This window comes from Orcinus orca, chromosome 16 (assembly GCF_937001465.1).
Source record: "Orcinus orca chromosome 16, mOrcOrc1.1, whole genome shotgun sequence".
Taxonomy (NCBI): domain Eukaryota; kingdom Metazoa; phylum Chordata; class Mammalia; order Artiodactyla; family Delphinidae; genus Orcinus; species Orcinus orca.
Window position 1 is genome coordinate 65,136,270 of NC_064574.1, and position 18,463 is coordinate 65,154,732.

The following is an 18,463-nucleotide window of genomic DNA, read 5'->3' on the forward strand; positions in this document are numbered from 1 at the left end:
CCAGTTTTCTGCTATCATGAACATCCTTACTGATGTCTGCCAGTAACGTGTGCAAGGGCTTCTCCAGGGGCTGGATACAGGAATGGAATCGCTGCATTGTGGGGAATGTACATGCTCAGTTTCACCTAATATTGCCAGTTTTCCAGTGTGTTTGCACCGGTGGGCAGTCCCCACCTCCAGAGATTCTGACTTGATTGGCTGGGGTGGGGCTGGGCACCAGGAGTGTTCAGAGTTCCAGGTGATTCCATCATGAGGCTTCACAACACCTTTACTTCCAGTCCATCAACTCTAGTTAGTGTCTTGACTCTCCAACTTGAAGGAGTGTCCCCAGCATCCCTTTCTACTCTCCTCCTTCGAGACTTTTGTATAATGATCTGAAAGAGAGAGGGGCTTTTTCCCAGGCAAGGTCAAAATCTAGGTGTGGGGAGGAGGGTCTCAAGGCATGACAGGATTGGACAAAGGAAAGGCATGCAGGTGAATTCTTCCTTCCAGCAGGGTTGAGGAACTAAAGAAAACCCAAGGCTTGGGAACTCCTCCCATCAGCCAATTCCTCTTTCCTTCCACGCTACCAGTAGCCTTAAGTGTCTGTCTGCCAGTTGTAGGCCAGAGAGAATGTCATTCAAATGGCTTAAGTTTTGAGACCTTGAGACTCCTGTGAACTGCTCTGAGGGTCTTTGCATTCACGTTTCCTTAAGGGACTCCAACCACGGTTTGGGTTTCTTGACCCTTAGCAAGAAAGATTCTTGACCCTGAATCTTAGCAACACACAGCTTTGAATAAATACTGATGCCCGGGCCCCAGACCAATTACATCAGAATGTCTGAGACGAGATCCAGGTACCAACAGGTTTCAGAAGCTACCTAGGTAATTCTTAAACGCAGCCAGCATAAAAAACCAGTAGTCAGTGGGTCTCAACTTTATCTAGTGTCCATCAGAATCACCGGGGCGGGGCGGGGGGGGCTTGTTAAGAATACTGATGGCTGGGCTCCACCCCCAGTTTTTAATTCTATAGGTCTGTGGCGGGGGGCCTGGATGTGCATTTCTAATAGGTTCCCAGTGATGCAAACATTGCTGGTCCCCGAACCACACGTGGAAAACCATCATGCGCCTGGGTTTCCCTGCAACCTCCCCGTGGGGAACTAGAACAGCCCTGTGCTGAGCTGCTCCATTTGGTTGTGTGCGCCCCTTCCTACCTCTGTCTTATGTCGTCAGGCTGGTAGCTTGAAATCAGACATGGAAACCGGCAAACGCTACAAATCAGAACTCCGCCACCCCAGCCTGTTGCTAAACATTCATATCCTAGATTACATCATGGGCCAGCGGGATACTGGGAGAGCACCTCCTAGGTGTGGACCATCCTCGCTCATGCACTGTCATCATCAATAGGCCTAGAGGCATACAGGGTCTTCACTGTGGTTACCTGTACAGCTTCTATATATATGGAACAAAAATAGTACACATTGAAAAAAATTAATTTTCCTGTGACCACAGGCTCCTGGTATTGAAAATATTTTTCTGGTTTGAGTTATTAATACAATACTAGTTCACAAAGCCAACTAAATACATTCTAAAATTTGATAGTTATTAAGTATAGAAAGTAAAGGAGACTCTGGGGATGCCAACATTTCAAATTGCGTCCTTGTTTGGCACCTGGGGATTTTTTACACCCTGGGTAATGCCAGGATGGGGAGAGGTAGGAAAGGGAAATGAGCAACTGCAAGTCCACGCAAGAAAGCCAAGATTTGGAAACTGTCTTTGAATAAACCATGACCAAGAACCCTTGGGAAGTCTTTGTGTAGCGCCAGCCTGAAGACTGCTGGGCTAGCCTGTTTAGTCCACTGCGCTGCGTGTGATGGGGTCCATGGCCAGCGTGTGCCCTCAGCCACTGGGAGTTCAGGCTCGACCGAAACCTCTGCTCTACACAGTACCAACCCCCAACACCCTTTCTACACGAACACTGCTCTTCAAGCATGACCAGAGCCTGCAGCCTTGCTCTGAATAACCCTTCAGGCATTAACTTGGACACTAGAAGCGAAGATATATTAAAAAGAGAGGGTCTTTCCAAATGGATCTCCCACCCACCAGGGGACTGGGTTTCCATATATTTGGCGGAAGGGGCTTTTATCTATTGGGACAATTACCCTTACAAATAGTGCAGTGCTCTGCGTTCAGCTAACTTTCCTGTTTGGCCGACTCAGGAAATCACCCGGATTACATTCTTGTCCGGACCATAAAAGACTAGAAAAGATTCTCCTCTGGCCTCGAACTGACCCCAGTGCTGTCCTGAGCTTTTAATTTTGGGTGTGGGGGGAACAGGGTGAGTGGTGACAGATTCGGTCGAGTCAAGAGCCTCGAATCTGTCATCATCTTTAGTAAAACTTCCTTCCTTCAGGGCCCCCGACCTGCAAAGCATACTTTTGACCTTCTGAACTGAACTCAGAATGGCCGTGAACGTTACATGAAGTGGCTTTGAAACTTCAGGTGCTGCCGGTGGAGGACAAAGGCCCTGTGTTCTTCCCCATAGATCCACGGGACCAGAACCATCGCAGTCGCTCAGTGGGTTTCGAAGCAACTGACTTCTGTGTATCGAAGTCTGCAGTTTCCAGAAGCCAAGTCTGTCTAGGCTTGTAAATGGACCCTGACTTTCTCTTTCATTTCTTTGCAGTAAAATGCAAAATGGAGGATGAAGAAGAGGCTACAGCTAAGACTCCGCAACCTTAACAGCTGTCGATACCTTTCCCCTCTTTGCTCCAATTACTCCACTTGAGGAAAATGTTCAGGTTATGCTTCCTCTATTGTGCTTTCTTGAACAACTAGATTTGGTGCATTCGGATAAGAATCTTTCGTTGCAAACGTGTTTTAGTGCAAATAGTTTATCATAAGAAAGTACTAGTTTTAACTTTCTGCATTATCCCCCAATTTTATTCTTTCATCCATATATTTCCTCAGTGCTTCAGGAGTATTCTTCTATACCAACCACTGCTAAAATGTACAGTGAACTCTGATTCCAAGAGATGTTGAAGTTTTCTCTAGTTACCAGTTTCCCAGTTTTGGCCACCTTTGCAAAGATCCATATTTAAAATAAAGTCCCAAACCTCTGCAGTGGGTTTTAAGTTTATCCAGTGAGTACTCTTCTCATAAAAAAGTCATTATTGCCTGTGATCATTTCCCAAGGAGACTGACCCTTAACTTTGACTGCATCAAGATAAGACACTTAAACGCAGACAACAATAAAGATAAAGAATTTTTGTTGTCTAGGCCCCAAAGCATTATAGAGATTCCTCATTTTATGGGTAAACTGACTTATTACCCTCAATTGTTCTGCAGTTTGCTGCTAACCAGGATTTTCCCATTCAAAATGCCATGGACTTAGCCTCCAGGCAGATCTGAAAGCCAAGTAGTTGTATTGGGTTGTTTTGACAAGCTACCACACGTCTTAAGTAAATAGTAAAGCCTTTATTTTTTGTGTTAAGAACAGCATTTTGAAAATAAAACCTATTTGCCCATGCTTTACAATCTTTTAAATTTGTAATATTTATATACAGTCGTTTATGGTACACATTGATTGTCCTGAAATTTCTTTAACGATTTTTTTAAAGTATGCAACAGTCAGCCAGGGGAGGATAAAGGTACATTATAAAACACACATTAATACATTTAATAAATATATATTATCTATCAAAAACGAGCCTTAGCTCTTCGTCAATGAATAAAAAGCACCTGCTGAGAACTCCTTGTAAGCTGGTATAATCATTGCATCATTGGATTATAAAAGCCACAATGCTCCCTTTCGGTTCGGGATTCAACTCAGCCTTGCCTAACCAGGAAGACCCCTCCCACTTTGCCCACATTCTGTGGGCCCTGACAGAATCTGTGCTAAAACAGTGACTCCCCAGCTTTCAACAACCAAATCTGCAACCCTTGAGACACACAGAACTTCCCGGTTTGTCAATTCTTGGGGCCGATTGCCTCCCTCCCTCCACTCCATCTCCAGGGGAGGAATCCAGCACAGAATGACCGTTTTCTATTAGAGGGGAAAGAGTGGCTCTTATAGTCCCAAGGTGAGTTTGACAACTGGACCTGGAAAGATTTGTGCTTACAATTAGGTGTTTTGATCACACAGGCTCTCCTTCCAGGTCATCTTCCCCCAATGTCTTGTTTACATAAACAGACCTTAAACAGAGGTGCCACTTAATTTTGTATTTAAACTTCACTCCGTGGGGGCAGCTTGGCTGCCACAGTCTCTTGGCAAAGATGTCTCTTCGCACCATTCAGGTGAAGCCATTGTAAGAACAGTTCTCTGCCCTCTCCCCTCACTCCCTGTCTCCACCCTCACTGGGAGAGCATTCAGCCCACTCTTGACCTCAAAGCCAAAATAAAATAAAACCCAGAAGTGCAAAAACTATCAGAGATTTAAAAAGAAAAGGAAAGAAAAAGGTCTCATTAAGTGAGGTTTCCTGTGGCTCAAAGCCGGTTCCATTTCTACGGTGGTGAAACGTTCCTTTCCGCTTGTAGCCATCTATGCTGCGCCACCTGACACGCCTGGACCGCCAAGAACTTAGAGAGGACATGACCGTGTTTGCTCTCCCCTCTGCAAGGGGAGCTCTTGCAGCCTGAGTCACTGATGGGATCAGAGAGCTCTGAAGGACTCCAGGGAGTGTGAGTGAGCGACCGTTTCCCAGCACGAGAACATGTAACGCGGCCGTTTTTCACCAGATGGGACCGAGGTGTTCAGAGATTTCTGTGACGTTCAGAATGCTGGGTCTGCACGCATCTGCCTCCACCCCGGGTCCTAGCTTCTCTCTGTCCACCCCCCGCCCCCATACTCCAAGTTCCAGTCCACCCAGTGACCCTCCTGGCACAGAGGGCTGGGATGGGATTCTCTCCCTAGAAGCAAGCACGTGCTCCGGGGGTGGGGCGGGCAGGCGCTTCCCGAAGGTCAGGTAGGGGGCGGCATTCTGGCGCCATGCTCCCTCTTCCCCATGCTGGCAACCCACGGAAATGCGCTAATCTGAAGGAGGGCTACACAGGGGTGGCCAGATTGGCCTCGCTACCCCGGTGCTCTACAAGGATGCGGGCAGGGGAGGGAGAGGATGGGACACAGCAGACTAGGGCCTCGAGAAAAATCAGAAGGTTTATTAAAACATACTCAGCTCAGACATAACGGCTTATGAAGAGGTCAGTTTCCCCCCAAACACTAACCTTTTTCATTTTCTTTAAAGGTTAAAGGCTTATGGGTTGGTTTTATAGAAAAAAGCAATACAGTGATTAGAGTATATGCAAAAGGACCCGCGCTCATTTATACATTCCATGCCGTCAGGTTAAAACTCTTTGCTTTGAATCATTGCTAGCGATTATACTGGCCAAACAGTGCAGAGAACATGGGGCTTTTAATGGCCGAGATGTTGGAAATGCCAAATAAAGGAATGACTTGCTGAGGACAGACGGAAATCATGACAGAAACAATGGGCTTTGAAGAGAACCATTTTCATGGAACTTGCAGAAAACCAAGACAAAAATGTCCCCCATACCCTCCCAAAGCAGCAAGAAACCCTCACGTGCTTCACCCCACCCCGGACCTTTCACTACATCCGCATAGAAGACCCAAGAACTCACTGCTTGCTAGGCAGCAGGCGTTACCTCTCCACCCTGGGGCACCCCTGCCGGGTGACAGCATCATGGGAAATCTGCGGTGGCACTGGCCTCTGGCCAAGCTAGTGCACGCTGAGCTGGTGGTCCCATCTGAGCTTCTGAAATGGACGTGGGGATGGAACTGGGGAAGGGCTGGAGGAACACTCATGAGGAGGGAAGAGGGAGAGGTGATCAGGGGAGAGACGGCTGCCCCAGCCAGAAGCTGCCCCGCAGAAGGAGGCATGCTTGCTTCCTGCCATCGACGGCAGAGCAAGAGGCCCAGAGAAGGAACAGTGGCTGGCGGCCGCTTCCTAAGTGATGGTCCCTTCAACTCCCAGACAGCCTTTTCTTCTTTGGCACGTGGCAGGCTCCCTCCACCACTGCTTTTAAAGCTCTCCCCATGATTCGGTTGGGCCTCGCCTCGGAATCACACTCACAATCTCCTTAACTGCTCCTGACCCCCCTGAAATGTGAAAACCAAGAGGCAGGCCTGTGGGAAAGCCACAATTCATCCTCCTCAGTGACATGGTCATCTCCAAGAGGCTGCCTGAGGTCCAGCACTTGCTGGGGAGGGGCGATGGTGTGGGATCTCCATGTTCAACCAACATCAGCCCGGCCCACTGGCTGTGAACTTGGTTCTGTTCTATACCCAGAGGATGAAACAGTCTTCTCAGCCACATGTTCGAGTGAGCCTAATCCTATTGCAATTAGCTTTGCTTTAGTTTGCAGGGTTTGAGGTTGGTTTGGTATTAGAGGTGTGTGTGTGTGTGTGTGTGTGTGTGTGTGTGTGTGTGTGTGTGTGTGTGTGTGTGTGTGTGTGTGTGTGTGTGTGTGTGTGTGTGTGTCAGGGGAGGGGAGGGCAGACGGTGTTAGCTTTTCAGTTCAGCAGTGTTCACATTTACACAAAATCCCCTTGTCTAGGATTTCCAAATCTCCTGGCTGCGAGGCGGCCTTGTTCAGCTACTGTTACTGATTTCTCCCTCAAGAAAGACACAGCCAGGGAATAAAATCGGTAAGAGAGATTCTTATTCTCTGGAACTTAAAAGTCTTTCACCAGAGGTGTCTTCCAGCGTAACTTGGCGGAGCAGTTGGGATCTGGAAACAGGAATAACACACTAAGAACTCCGTGCTTTGCAACGTCAACGTCAGAAACCAGTTTGTTAACAACGTACCATAGATAAGTTACCTTGTCTTTTCTGGGCTGAATAATTCCCAGGAAAGGCAGCAACCACTATGTGTTATGTAGGATGCTCCATTTTGGGGAAGGCCATCTGCCCTTTGCTGTAATCATGAACCTGAACAAATATGTTTCTTTACCCAGAACCCCACCTCACTTCCTAAATCCAGGGTGTTTTTATGCACACTGGCCTTGACCAGACCAGGGGGGCTGAAGAATGACTGATCAGAAGGTTTATCAGAATGGTAAGAATGACTGATGGGGCTATTTTCTAACTAAATTTATTAAAACACACAGGCCAAATGCTTGAAACTTAGGCTTTTCTTGGTGCCCAACAATAAACGGGCCAATGGATGGCTGGGGGTCTTCACAAACGCAGTCCGTGAGCCCGCTTGCTTTGAGCCCATTCCACGCCAACGCAAACTGATGCAGCACATATCATCTGAAGGCCAGGAAAACCAAAGTTCCCTCCAGAGATCAGAGACCATCCCTGACTCACATTAAAAACAAAGAAGTCCAGGTGGAGTTATGGAATTGGCACATGATACAAAGAATGGAAATCCAATTTACACGTGTAAACTGGCTCATGTGTTGTTTCTGAAAGAAGCGTGTAGCTATGTTTGGAAATTAAATGTGGGAATGAGAGTGAGCTTTTAGATTGCCAGAGAAAGAAAATGATGTAAGTCCACTGAGGCAAAATGTAAATGGTGACAATTCTGCTGAAGGTCTGTTTGGCATCAGATAGTAAACCTGTTTTTGTGTTCGTGGGAGAGAAATGATAATCACTTCAGTTTCTTCAGAAATGTTTTAAGAAGTTGGAACCCAGTACGCAGCTGGGGCACGGTGTGCAGGCAGGGAGCAGGGGACAGAGAGCTCAACTAGGTTGGATGCTAGCAAAATCTGCCAGGGTTTCGTGACTCTGGACTTTTCCTAAAAGTCACTTCTGAAGGACAGCATGGACGGGGGCACCTTCTGCATAATGAAAACCAGAGAATTAATTCACTGGGTGCAAGAGCCCCAAGAAACAGGGACTCTTTCAAACGAATCTACAAACGGTCAGCTAAGTACAGGTGGATGTTCCGTGCATGGAGAACGGGGGTCGAGAGGAAAGGAGAAAAATGGAAGCACTGCATGCATCCTAGCCGCAAGGGGTGTCGACGTGAGCCGCTGTCTTTGCAGCCCTGTAAGCGGCCTCCGCAGAGCGGTGTGTCCCCATCAAAGCTGCCCCCCAATGCTGACCACTCCTAGGCTTCCTGCCAAACATCACCTCCTGATACTTACAGTCCCCCCGTTGAGCACAACGGCCATCTCAGTTGGCTGATACACGTTACTTCTGAATGGAGCGCTGGGTCTGTTTCCCAAGCTGCCATTGCGAAATCCTGTTCGGAGAGCTGAGGGAGAGAAGGAAAGGCAACACCAAAAAAAAAAGAAGACACAATTTTGAATTTTGTTTTCTTCCCCTGCATCAACACCACGCTCCAGGCACACACACACCCCCCCTTTGTCACAAGCCAGATTCAAAACAAAAGTCACAAAGGCGCTTTGTTCTCTGGCTCTCTTGGAGCCTGACCCGTCTCAGTGGGGTTGGGGAGTTTGCAGAATCCAGGGCGCAGGCGGCTCTCAGGGAGGGGACCCCGGGTGGAGCCTCGCCCGGCCCTCCCCTGCCCCTGCAGGCCATGGGTGATGCGGGAGCGCCTGTATCCCTCAGAAGTTGTTTTCTGACAAAAGACCTCCTCACTACTGAGTGCCATCCCTGACAAGTTCAACACCACACTGTGCAACACGGTTTCTGGATACACACAGAGGTGGGCAACCCTGAGACCCTGGACCACAAGTACATGGTAGAGGTCGGACGTCTTCAGGGAAAAGTGATGGGGAAGAGGACAGAGGGGCCCCAGACACATGAGTGGGGTCATTTGTAGACAGGAAAAAAAGGGAGATCTGAAGCAAAGATAGCAAAATATGTCATCACTTTCTACCTCTGAAAGGAGAGTAAATGGTGTTTCTTATTTGCAGTGTACTTTTAGACATCTAAATTTCCTGTTTTTGGTGAAGAAAAATCAGATGATACAAAAAGACGTGGTGGAACCGTGAAATGTATATTACTAAGTGAAAGCAGCCAGGCTGTAAAAACTCACTGTATGATTCCAACTATAATATTCTGGAAAAGGCTAAACTATAGAGACAGTGAAAAGATTAGTGATTGCCAAAGGTTTGGGGGGAGCACAGGGAATTTTTAGGGCATTGGAACTATTCTGGGTGATACTATAATGGTGGAGACATGACATCATGCATTTGTCCAAACCCGTAGAACTGTACAAAGAGTGACCTCTAAAATGTTAATTATGGACTTTAGTTAATAATAATGTATCAATATTGATTCATCCACTGCGACAAATGTAACACTAATGAAAGTTGTTAATAATAGGGAAAACCAGGGGAGGGGGCAGGCAGGAATTCCCTGTACTTCCTGTTCAAATTTTCTGTACCTAAAACTGCTCTAAAAAATAGTCCATTAAGAAATAACAGAAACAAGAAACACTATAAAAAATCAAAACAAAACAAAAGTCTTTCTCAATTGTGAGATGCCATTTTACACGGGGCACAGAGGGATTAGGTAACTTGCCTAAGGTCACACAGCTGGTAAGAACCAGCATTTGAACCCAAGCAGAGAGAATCTGTGTTCTTGACCATCACACTATTCTGGCTCCAGATACTTTGTTTTTAACCACATTTAGCTACTTAGCAGCAATCTGAATTGAAGTGACATTAGGGCAGCGGTCCCCAACCTTTTGGCACTAGGGACCGGTTTCATGGAAGACAATTTTTCCAGGGACCGGGGGCAGGGTGGGGGCCGGAGCGGGGCTGGAGGTGGGGGGATGGTTCAGATGGTAATTCGAGCGTTGGGGAGCGATGGGGAGAGATGGGGAGCGATGGGGAGAGATGGGGAGCGATGGGGAGGGATGGGGAGCGATGGGGAGGGATGGGGAGAGATGGGGAGAGATGGGGAGTGATGGGGAGAGATGGGGAGCGATGGGGAGCGATGGGGAGAGATGGGGAGGGATGGGGAGCGATGGGGAGCGATGGGGAGCGATGGGGAGAGATGGGGCGCGATGGGGAGCGATGGGGAGAGATGGGGAGCGATGGGGATGAAGAGCGATAGGGAGCGTTGGGGAGCGATGGGGAGTGATGGGGAGAGATGGGGAGCAATGGGGAGAGATGGGGAGGGATGGGGAGCGATGGGGAGCGATGGGGAGTGGCAGATGAAGCTTCGCTCGCTCGCCTGCTGCTGTTCCTAATAGGCCACAGACTGCTAAGGACCACTACCAGTCTGCGGCCTGGGGGTTGGGGACCCCTGCATTAGGGGCAACTCAGCCCAGACTGAACCAAGGCAGGGTGGGGAATGCATGTTCCAAAACAGACTCTTTGCTTTAGCATCTCCAAGCCTTCAACAGCTCCCATGCACAGGCTGACAAGAAGATGACCTTCCTGGGAAGTAGAGAAGTGGACCAGGGGACAGAGTCCATGGACCCTCACTAGTCCCAATTCCTAGCCGAGACCTCCTTGAAAGAGAGGGAAAACCAAACAGCACAGCTTTCCTCATAATGCAGAGACCCTGCCGGCTCTGGTGGGGGGATCTGGCTCTAAACCATTCTCTTCAAAAAACAAAGGCTAGACTCTACAGGCCATCTGTGGGATGCCTTGGCCCAGGGATCCCTCTGTGTAGTGGTTATCTGCTGTTCTCCTCTGGTAAACATCCCTCCCACATTCTAGGTCCTGAGTACTGGCTACAACTGTCTCCTTCCCTGGCCTTGAGGTGGGCATATAATTGGGGCCTGGCCAATCAGGTCCAGTCAGAGCTAATTCTGGGATTATTCCTCAAGCATCCTGGGAAATGTTCCTCTTTTCTGCTGGGACTCTGTGTAAGCCTAGAGCCGTGTGCTGCCAGGATTCTAACAGAGCCAAGAGCTGGAGAGAGACCAAATCTTGTCATCACTTGAGCTTCCTGGATCTATCCATTTCTGAAGCCTGACCCCCAGTACCTTAGTTCATTGTTGTTTTGTGTTGTTTTGGTTAAATTGCTTCAGAGCAGATTTTTCCAACTAACACTCCACTCTGACCTGGGTCAGCTCTGAAAGGCAAGTAGGGCTCATCCATAAGGAGGTCCCAACAGGAATGTAAGATCATAGGCTAAATGCCAGTCTTCTCCTGTTTAGACTCTGCAAGTGAGGCGAGATTCGCCCTGCCCCCAAAGCTGACTGGCACAGGGCCTTCCACTGGGAAGCGAAGGGGCAGAGTTTAAATAGCCCTTGGCCTAATGAGATCAGAGAGCCAAATCCCCTAACAGAAGAAAGAACCCTTTTCTTTCTTGCTCCTTTGAAAGGTGAACATTTAATGTACCTTGTTAACGCTTTCCAACATGTGATCTGAAGTGCTATATCCTTCAGGGTATTTTCATCTTCTATCACATACCTCATGCCTTGTTTTCTAATTAATTTATTTATTATTATTTTTGGCTGAGTTGGGTCTTTGTTGCTGCACGCGGCCTTTCTCTAGTTGCGGTGCGCGTGTTTCTCATTGCAGTGGCTTCTCTTGTGGAGCACGGGCTCTAGGCGCGTGGGCTTCAGTAGTTGTGGCGCACGGGCTTAGTTGCTCCGCGGCATGTGGGATCTTCCCGGACCAGGGCTCGAACCCATTGGCAGGCAGATTCTTAACCACTGCGCCACCAGGGAAGCCCCCCTCACACCTTGTTGATACTCATTAAGAAACAGCAGGCTGGCGAGGTCCTACATATCTGAGGTCTCACTGGGGGAAGGAAATAAGGGAGCAGTGGCTGCGCCACAGTGCAGCCTGGGGAATGCCCTTCCCATCTCGACTTCAGGGATGGACTCTCAAGGGTACAGAGCCTGAAAGGCTGGGTAGATAAAATACAGGAGAAACAGGGCCAATTGTAGCTCCCGGGCAAGGCCCCTTGTGGGGCCTAGTTCCCTAAAATACAAGCTGGCTGAGGTCAGACCAAAGATGAGAACAGCTGTTCTCACCATGGCAAGGGAGGGTGCCCAGGCATTCCCCAGCCAGCAAAGTAGTGTTTCCAGAACAAAGACAATCCTAGCCAGGATGACAATTTAGTCTCTCCCTGTGAGCCTTCCAAGGGAATTGGCTTTGCCTCATGCCCATGTGAATTTTGGCAGACACACATTTGGGAGGATGCAAAATTGGGCTGTTAAGTCTGACAACATCCAAGGTTGGTGAAGAGCTGGGGAAATGGGGCTCTCATATAATTATTCAGGAGAGACTAAATTAGTCCACCTTTCTGTGGGGTGGCATCTGGCAGTATATATCAAGATTGAAAGGTGCAGACTCTTCTGACACATGTGTAGGAGTTAATTGATCAAGGGCACAAACATGGATGGATAAGAACGTTCATTGCAGCATTACTTATACGGAAAGCCAGAAACGAGCAGAATATTCAACCAGCTAAGATCAGAAAAATAAATGATGGTACCTCCTAGTAATCTCTGCCTCGTGAAAAGAGTACTGTAGCTCTGCTGTCGCTGACCTGGAAAGGCCTCCCTCCATGATATACTGTTGATTTAAGCAAGCACATAGCAGAAGACCACTTAGACCAGTGGTTTCAACCTGGTTACATCTTAGAAGCACTTGGAGAGCTTAAAATACCTAAGCCCAAACCGACTTAATCAGAATGAGGGGCAGGCACCCAAGAGATTCTAACGTGCAGACAGGTTAAGAACTGCTCTGCGGGATTGGTGTGTGTGTGTGTGTGTGTGTGTGTGTGTGCTCATCAAGAGATGTCTGGCAAGATGAGAGCAAACAGTCAGCAGTAGTTGCCTTTGGGCAATGGGATTCTGAGCAATTTTTATTATTTTCACTTGCTGAACTCCTACCTGATTATTGTTGATCTTTTGTCATCAGAAAGGAATAATAAAGCTATTTTTGTTTTGGAAAAGAAAGAGGGGAATGAGGGACAACCTCCTTGGCTTTGGAACATAGCATTTGAAACAGATGGGCCTGTGGGGCACTTCTGGAGACCCCATCATGCCCTGTGCCAACACTGGTACTCCTGGTACTGACATGGGTCCCAAACCCCTTAGATCTCTGGATCTTATGTGGATATGACGTACTGGGTGCATTTTCACAAGAAAGGATGCACAGGATTCAGAAAGCCAACCTTCTCTCTCCCTGCTCTGCTGTGAGCTCTGCTGTGAGCCTGAACAAGTTGCCTGACACTCCTGGACTCAGTTTCCTGCTCTGTAAAATGGGACCTATAATCCCTGTCTTCTCAGAGAGTCCTGACACATCTGTGAGATGAGGGACACTAAAGTGCTTTAAGAAGAGAAGAGAAATTCTGTGGCAGAGTGGTCAGTGTGTGGGCTCTGGAGTCAGGCCGCCTGGGTTCAAACCCTGGCTCTGCCTCTTGGGCAAGGTGTTCAGCCTCTCCGTGCCTTAGTTTTCTGTCTGCAAAACGGACCTCACTGGGTTACTGTAGGGATTAAATGAGATTAGCCGCTAAAATGCTCAGAATGGTACCTGGTCATGGTAAGCACCCAGGAGAGGTTAGCCATCCTTACTTCTGAAGCCCCTACTGCTTGTGTAGTTCTAGCACCCCCCTTTCACTGCCTGTAAACTAGATGATCAGGTTCAACAACCCTAGTTCTTAACTTTCCGGGGATTACGAATGGCTTTGAGAATCTGACAAAGCAATAGACTAATTCCCAATTGAATGTATAAAAATTTACATCCATTTCGAGAGTTCCTGTTACCTTTGAGGTCCAAGGGGAGTCCATGGGTCTCAGATACAGAGGATCCTATTCCAGGAGAATCCAAGGAACAGGTGGCTCCACCAGGACCCCAGGAACTGGCCAGGTGCCTGGCCTCTGCCCATCACATGCCCTGAGGGGCCCTCTGGCCTCCCAGTGAGTGATGACCCCCATCCTGACCCTCATCTTCTCCTGGCGATCCACGGAGCCAGCCCCACCAGAGCTACGGCTCATCCCTGCCAAATCTATTGACAAACAGAGGCTTTCAGGCTTGGGGCTTCCCAGTAAGAGGGGAGCAGCTCTGATAAAGGCCACACCAGGATGTCTGACTCTACCCATGGTGGGGTTGCAGGTGGTGTGGGGGGCGGGGAAGGTCTGTCATTCTCTCCTGTGGGTCTGGCCAGGAGCAGAGGTTCAGAAGCAGCTGGGCACATCCTGGTGGAGAGGAGGGCTGAGGGTGGCCTTGGAGGACCCGGCGGCTTGATGTGCTTCCCCCCTGCCTGCAGGGGTGGGTGGCTGTGCTCTGGGCCTCAGCACTCAACCCAACAAGGCTGACTTCGTAGTATGACCAGACAGTGGGCACTGCCCAGGCACCTGGGTGAGCATCAGAGAAAAGGGGACCACGACCATCTGGAATGGGCCACCTCCTAGCTGTATGTCATCAGGCAAGACTGAACCTCTTACAGCCTCCATTTATTCATCTGTAAGATGGGGATAATAACAGACCCTGCCTCATCAGGTGGAGGGGTGAACTAATGAGATAATGCAGGTTAAGAAGTCAGAATAGTGCCTGGCATGGAGGCAGTGTTCAATAAATGGTTATACTAGGTGATTAATTATTACTACTGCTGCTGCTAATTATTACTGTAGCTCCTGATAAATGTTTAGGTAACTGAGAAAAAGCCATTTTAATTAATCTCAAGTGCTGGGAGCTCAGCCGACTTGCTTTAAGCAACAATTGTAAGAGACACTTCTCCAGCGTCTACAGCAGGGGCGCCTGGGGCCTGGGCCACCTCCTCTCGGCTCTTCCCTCTTGGGAATCCCGCCGCAGCGGTGGCACACAGCCTGGGTGCTCAGACCACCTCCACTCGAAGTACCCACAAAATCTCTTTTCTGCCGTGCGGGCTCATGGAACTTGTTCAGCCCATTTACGGGAGCCCTGGGAGACGCTCATGATGGCGGGAGATAGGAGTTGGTGGACAGATGCCGCAGCCTCCTGTCCTCCGAGGATCGATTCTGAGACTTGTTCTACACGTGTCCCTGGCAGGGATGAGCCCCAGCTGCCCACGGCGGTAACCAGCTCTTTGATGCTCTCGTTCTGGCGTTTCTGCCATCCCAGTCTCATTCTCCCTGGCAGGGACCGCCTCCTAAGTAAACAACCTACAACATCGCAGGCTCTGCTTTCGGGGGAACCCAACCAAGATGCACATCCAACAAGCCAGGTGCCGTGGGAGCCCCTCAGTATGTTACCTCTCTCAACAGGTCTATGGGGTGCACAAAGCCTTAACATCTAGGAAGTGGCAGAGGCAGGATCCCAACCCAGACGTCTGACTCCAGGGCCCAAATTCATACACTCCTGGAGACAGAGGTAGGGGAGGGGAGTGGAGAGCATTGCCCCTCGTCACCCCCTGCATCCCTCCAGCACGTGGGCTGCAATCGTAAACACTTCCAGGGAGCCAGGGACTTAATGTTGATATGTTATAGCGGCCGGGCCAGGGAGTGTGGTGAAGAGAAAGTGGATCCCCACCTAAAGGGCCACCACAACTCAGTGAGGGGTAAGAGACAGAGCCTTTGCAGCCAGCTTCACACGACTGCTGCCAGGTGGGAATGGCAGCCCAGCACTGCCAGATCGATATTTGCGAAAAAGGCCAGAAACCCGGCTTTTTATATTAAATTGGTCGATGCTAAATAAGAATGCAGCTCTGGGCCCATTTCAGCACAGCGGTCAACGTCTGTAGGCTCTGATCTGCCAGGACCATCCCCAGGACCACCCATCCCCGGTGGAGAAAAAGGAGAGAGCACTTTTGCGAAGAACAGCCTAACCCAGCGGGGCGGTGCCCACCTTACCTGCGCTGTGTTCATCCATCGAGAAGGCCTTGTTCTCCATGTAGGTCCGCGGCAGCGGCACGTCCTCCTCAAACGCCGTCTCCCGCATCCTCGGCTGCGACGTGTCGAAGTAGTTGGGTGCGTTCTCCTGCGGGGAGGGCAGGATGGTGCAGTGGACCTCTGGGATGGCGTGGAAGATGACGAAGACCCAGCCACTGGCCACCAGCGTGATGGCCAAGGTGGGGTCTCCCCAGGCGTCTCCCTGCCGCAGCTCCGCGTTGCCGAAGAGGTACATGGTCATCCAGGCCACCCAGACGAGCACGGAGAGGAAGGCCGTGACCAGGATGCAGACCCCGTTCTGCTTCCACTTCTTGAACTTGCCGCACAGCGTGAAGAGGGCCAGCCCCAGGGTGGCCACGAGCAGCACCATGTCGTAGATGAGGGCCATGGCGAAGTCCATCGGCTCGTAGGCGCAGGCCGGCTTCTCGTCGCGCAGCACCGTCAGCACGAGCCACTCGATGGCGATGATGACCTGCACGAGCATCAGGCACAGGGCCACGCCCACCAGCTGCCAGCCCGACGGGCTCTTGCCGCGGCGCACCAGCCTCCGCACGCGCCACGCCTGGCTCAGCAGGCAGGAGAAGCAGAGCGCGAAGAGGACGCCCCAGAGGAACCGGCGGACGGCGCAGATGGTCTCATCCTCCCGGATGATGAAGGCGAACGTCAGGCCGAAGAGGCCCAGGGTCCCCAGGAGGAAGAGGAAGTGGAGGCCCACGGGGTCCTTCTTCTCCTTGTCCTTGATGAACGGCAGGCGCACCAGGAGGATGAGAATGAGAAGCAGTGTGATCAGGGCGCCCGCCCCCGCCACGGCCTCCACCACGATGCCCCAGATGGTGTCCAGGTCGCACAGGGACACGTACTGAGGAAGGAGGTCCAGCCCGCAGCCCCGGGACGTGCTGGTGTTCTCGGAGGCCCCGGAGGCAATCACGAAGAGCAGGAGGAAAGCAAGCACCTGGTGGGTTCTCATCTTTCTCTCTGACACCAGGAACGTTCCAGAAAAGTTGGGGGGAAAAGACCAATTCATTGTAAGACTCCCACTCTCCTGACTTCTTTAAGAAGACCCACCTCACTTCAAACCCACCAGCCCCCTTCTCCAGGCAGCACAGCCTGGAGGAGGGGCGGGGATTTCGGCCCCCATCTACCCCCTAGTCCGGGCTCAGTGAACAGCCGTGAACCATCAGTGCTAGTGGCTGGAGAAGAGGATGGGAGGGGGACTCACTTTCTCTGGATACTCTTTCATATTCTTTGAATTTGAGGCCATGTCTGAGCTCTTCAAAAATAAGGGAATAAAATGAGACTTGAAGAGACGGTCATGGGCCGAGCGCTCGCTGGGAGAGGGGCACGCACTACCCGTTTCAGTCTCTCAGCCTGGGAGAGGGGCACGCACTAGCCGTTTCAGTCTCTCAGCGCTAACAGCTGACATTCACCGATGACTCACCCTCGGCCAGGCACCCGACACATCCAGTCCTCACACAGGTGACGGTGACACAACAGTCTTGAGGAGGTTGGGACACCTGCCCAGGGTCACACCACTCAGCTCCTAGACGCATGCCCTCTCAGAAGCTTCCCAGCGTTTCAAATGTAGTGTGAACAGTCTTCCTGGGTTCCACCCTTTCCCCCCTCTCCCCTCGCACATCCCACCCCTCCCACAAATATCTGCTGAGAGTCCATCCTCTCACTCCAGCCAGCCCACCTCTGTCGGGGATGCCTCCATGCCTCATGGAGTCCACACAGCCGCCAGGAGATGGGCTTATTAACCCCTGTCTCGTCTTCCCCTCCTCCCTCTGCCTAGACTGCCCTCCACACCCTGCTCTTATGGAAAACTGCCCCTCCCCACACTGGTCTCAGCTCTAATGTCATCCCCTCAGACCTTGGCCAAGGTCACACCCCCATCCCCACCCCCAGCGTCCCTCATCTATTTCTTAGGTCTAATGGCATCTGTCATCTTTTTGCCTGTTTACTTTGTTTCTCCTGTCCCTTCCTCCTCTCCTCCCTTCCTGTCTTTCTTCACCACTAGCTACAGGGTGACGGGGACACGGTCTGTCTCGTTCATCAGCCTCGGGCCTCATTCTTCCTCGTTTGGGGGGTTGTCCTGTGCATTGCAGGGTGTGTAGCAGCATCACTGGCCTCTACCCACCAGGTGACTGAAGCTCACCCCCTCCCCCAACTGTGACAACCTCCCAAGTTTTTAGACACTGCCAGTGTCCCCTGGGGGGAAAATCACCAGGATGAGCGCCACTGGTCAAGTACTAGCATAAAAGCACACTAGATGCTTCCTAAATACTGAGTGAACGAGACTTCTCACCAGGACTCTCCTCTACCCACTGCCACCAGCTCCTTGCTTTTGGAGGGAGCCTGGCCTTGGGAAAGCCATGCCTGCACAGCTCTGCAGTGATGTTTCCAGGCGTCTTAAGCCAGACTTACGGCCTTAGCTCCACCCACAGTGAGGCTGTAACCAGCCACCTCCAGGGAAGCTCAGCACATCCCTGGGGCTTTCTTAAGTAAATGCGGTATCGACCACCTCTCTCTCTGCTCCTTGATGGGATACGGTGAGCAGCTCTGATCCTGCCTTGGCCGCAAGGCCATCAACTGGGATAAATTATTGATGCTGCAGAATGAGAAGGAGCCTGGTACTCTATGGACCAGCTTCTTTGCCTGTAGATGAAAGAAGGCAGACTGGGAACGGAAGGCATCTGGCAAGAAATGCTCCTGAAACAAGCACCCCAGACCCTGGCGATCAGGCCCATGGTCCTGCCGCTATTCGGGGCTC

At 50.6% G+C, this 18,463-nt stretch overlaps 1 protein-coding gene across 2 annotated transcripts in view; it reads right to left on the reverse strand.

Annotated features, from left to right (window-relative positions):
- GPRC5B (G protein-coupled receptor class C group 5 member B) overlaps positions 1-18,463 on the reverse strand; it is a 38,076-nt gene that overhangs the window by 12,293 nt on the left and 7,320 nt on the right. Inside the window, exons 2-4 of one of the 2 annotated variants that reach the window (XM_004285714.3) lie at positions 15,655-16,668; positions 8,090-8,199; positions 5,117-6,726 (exon numbers count right to left, since the gene is read on the reverse strand). In XM_004285714.3, the coding sequence (XP_004285762.1) occupies positions 6,682-6,726; positions 8,090-8,199; positions 15,655-16,660 (1,161 nt within the window). In that variant the 5' untranslated portion in view covers positions 16,661-16,668 and the 3' untranslated portion in view covers positions 5,117-6,681. Of the gene's footprint in view, positions 1-5,116; positions 6,727-8,089; positions 8,200-15,654; positions 16,669-18,463 lie in introns of those variants that run through there. The other variant, XM_033416444.2, reaches the window with a different exon arrangement.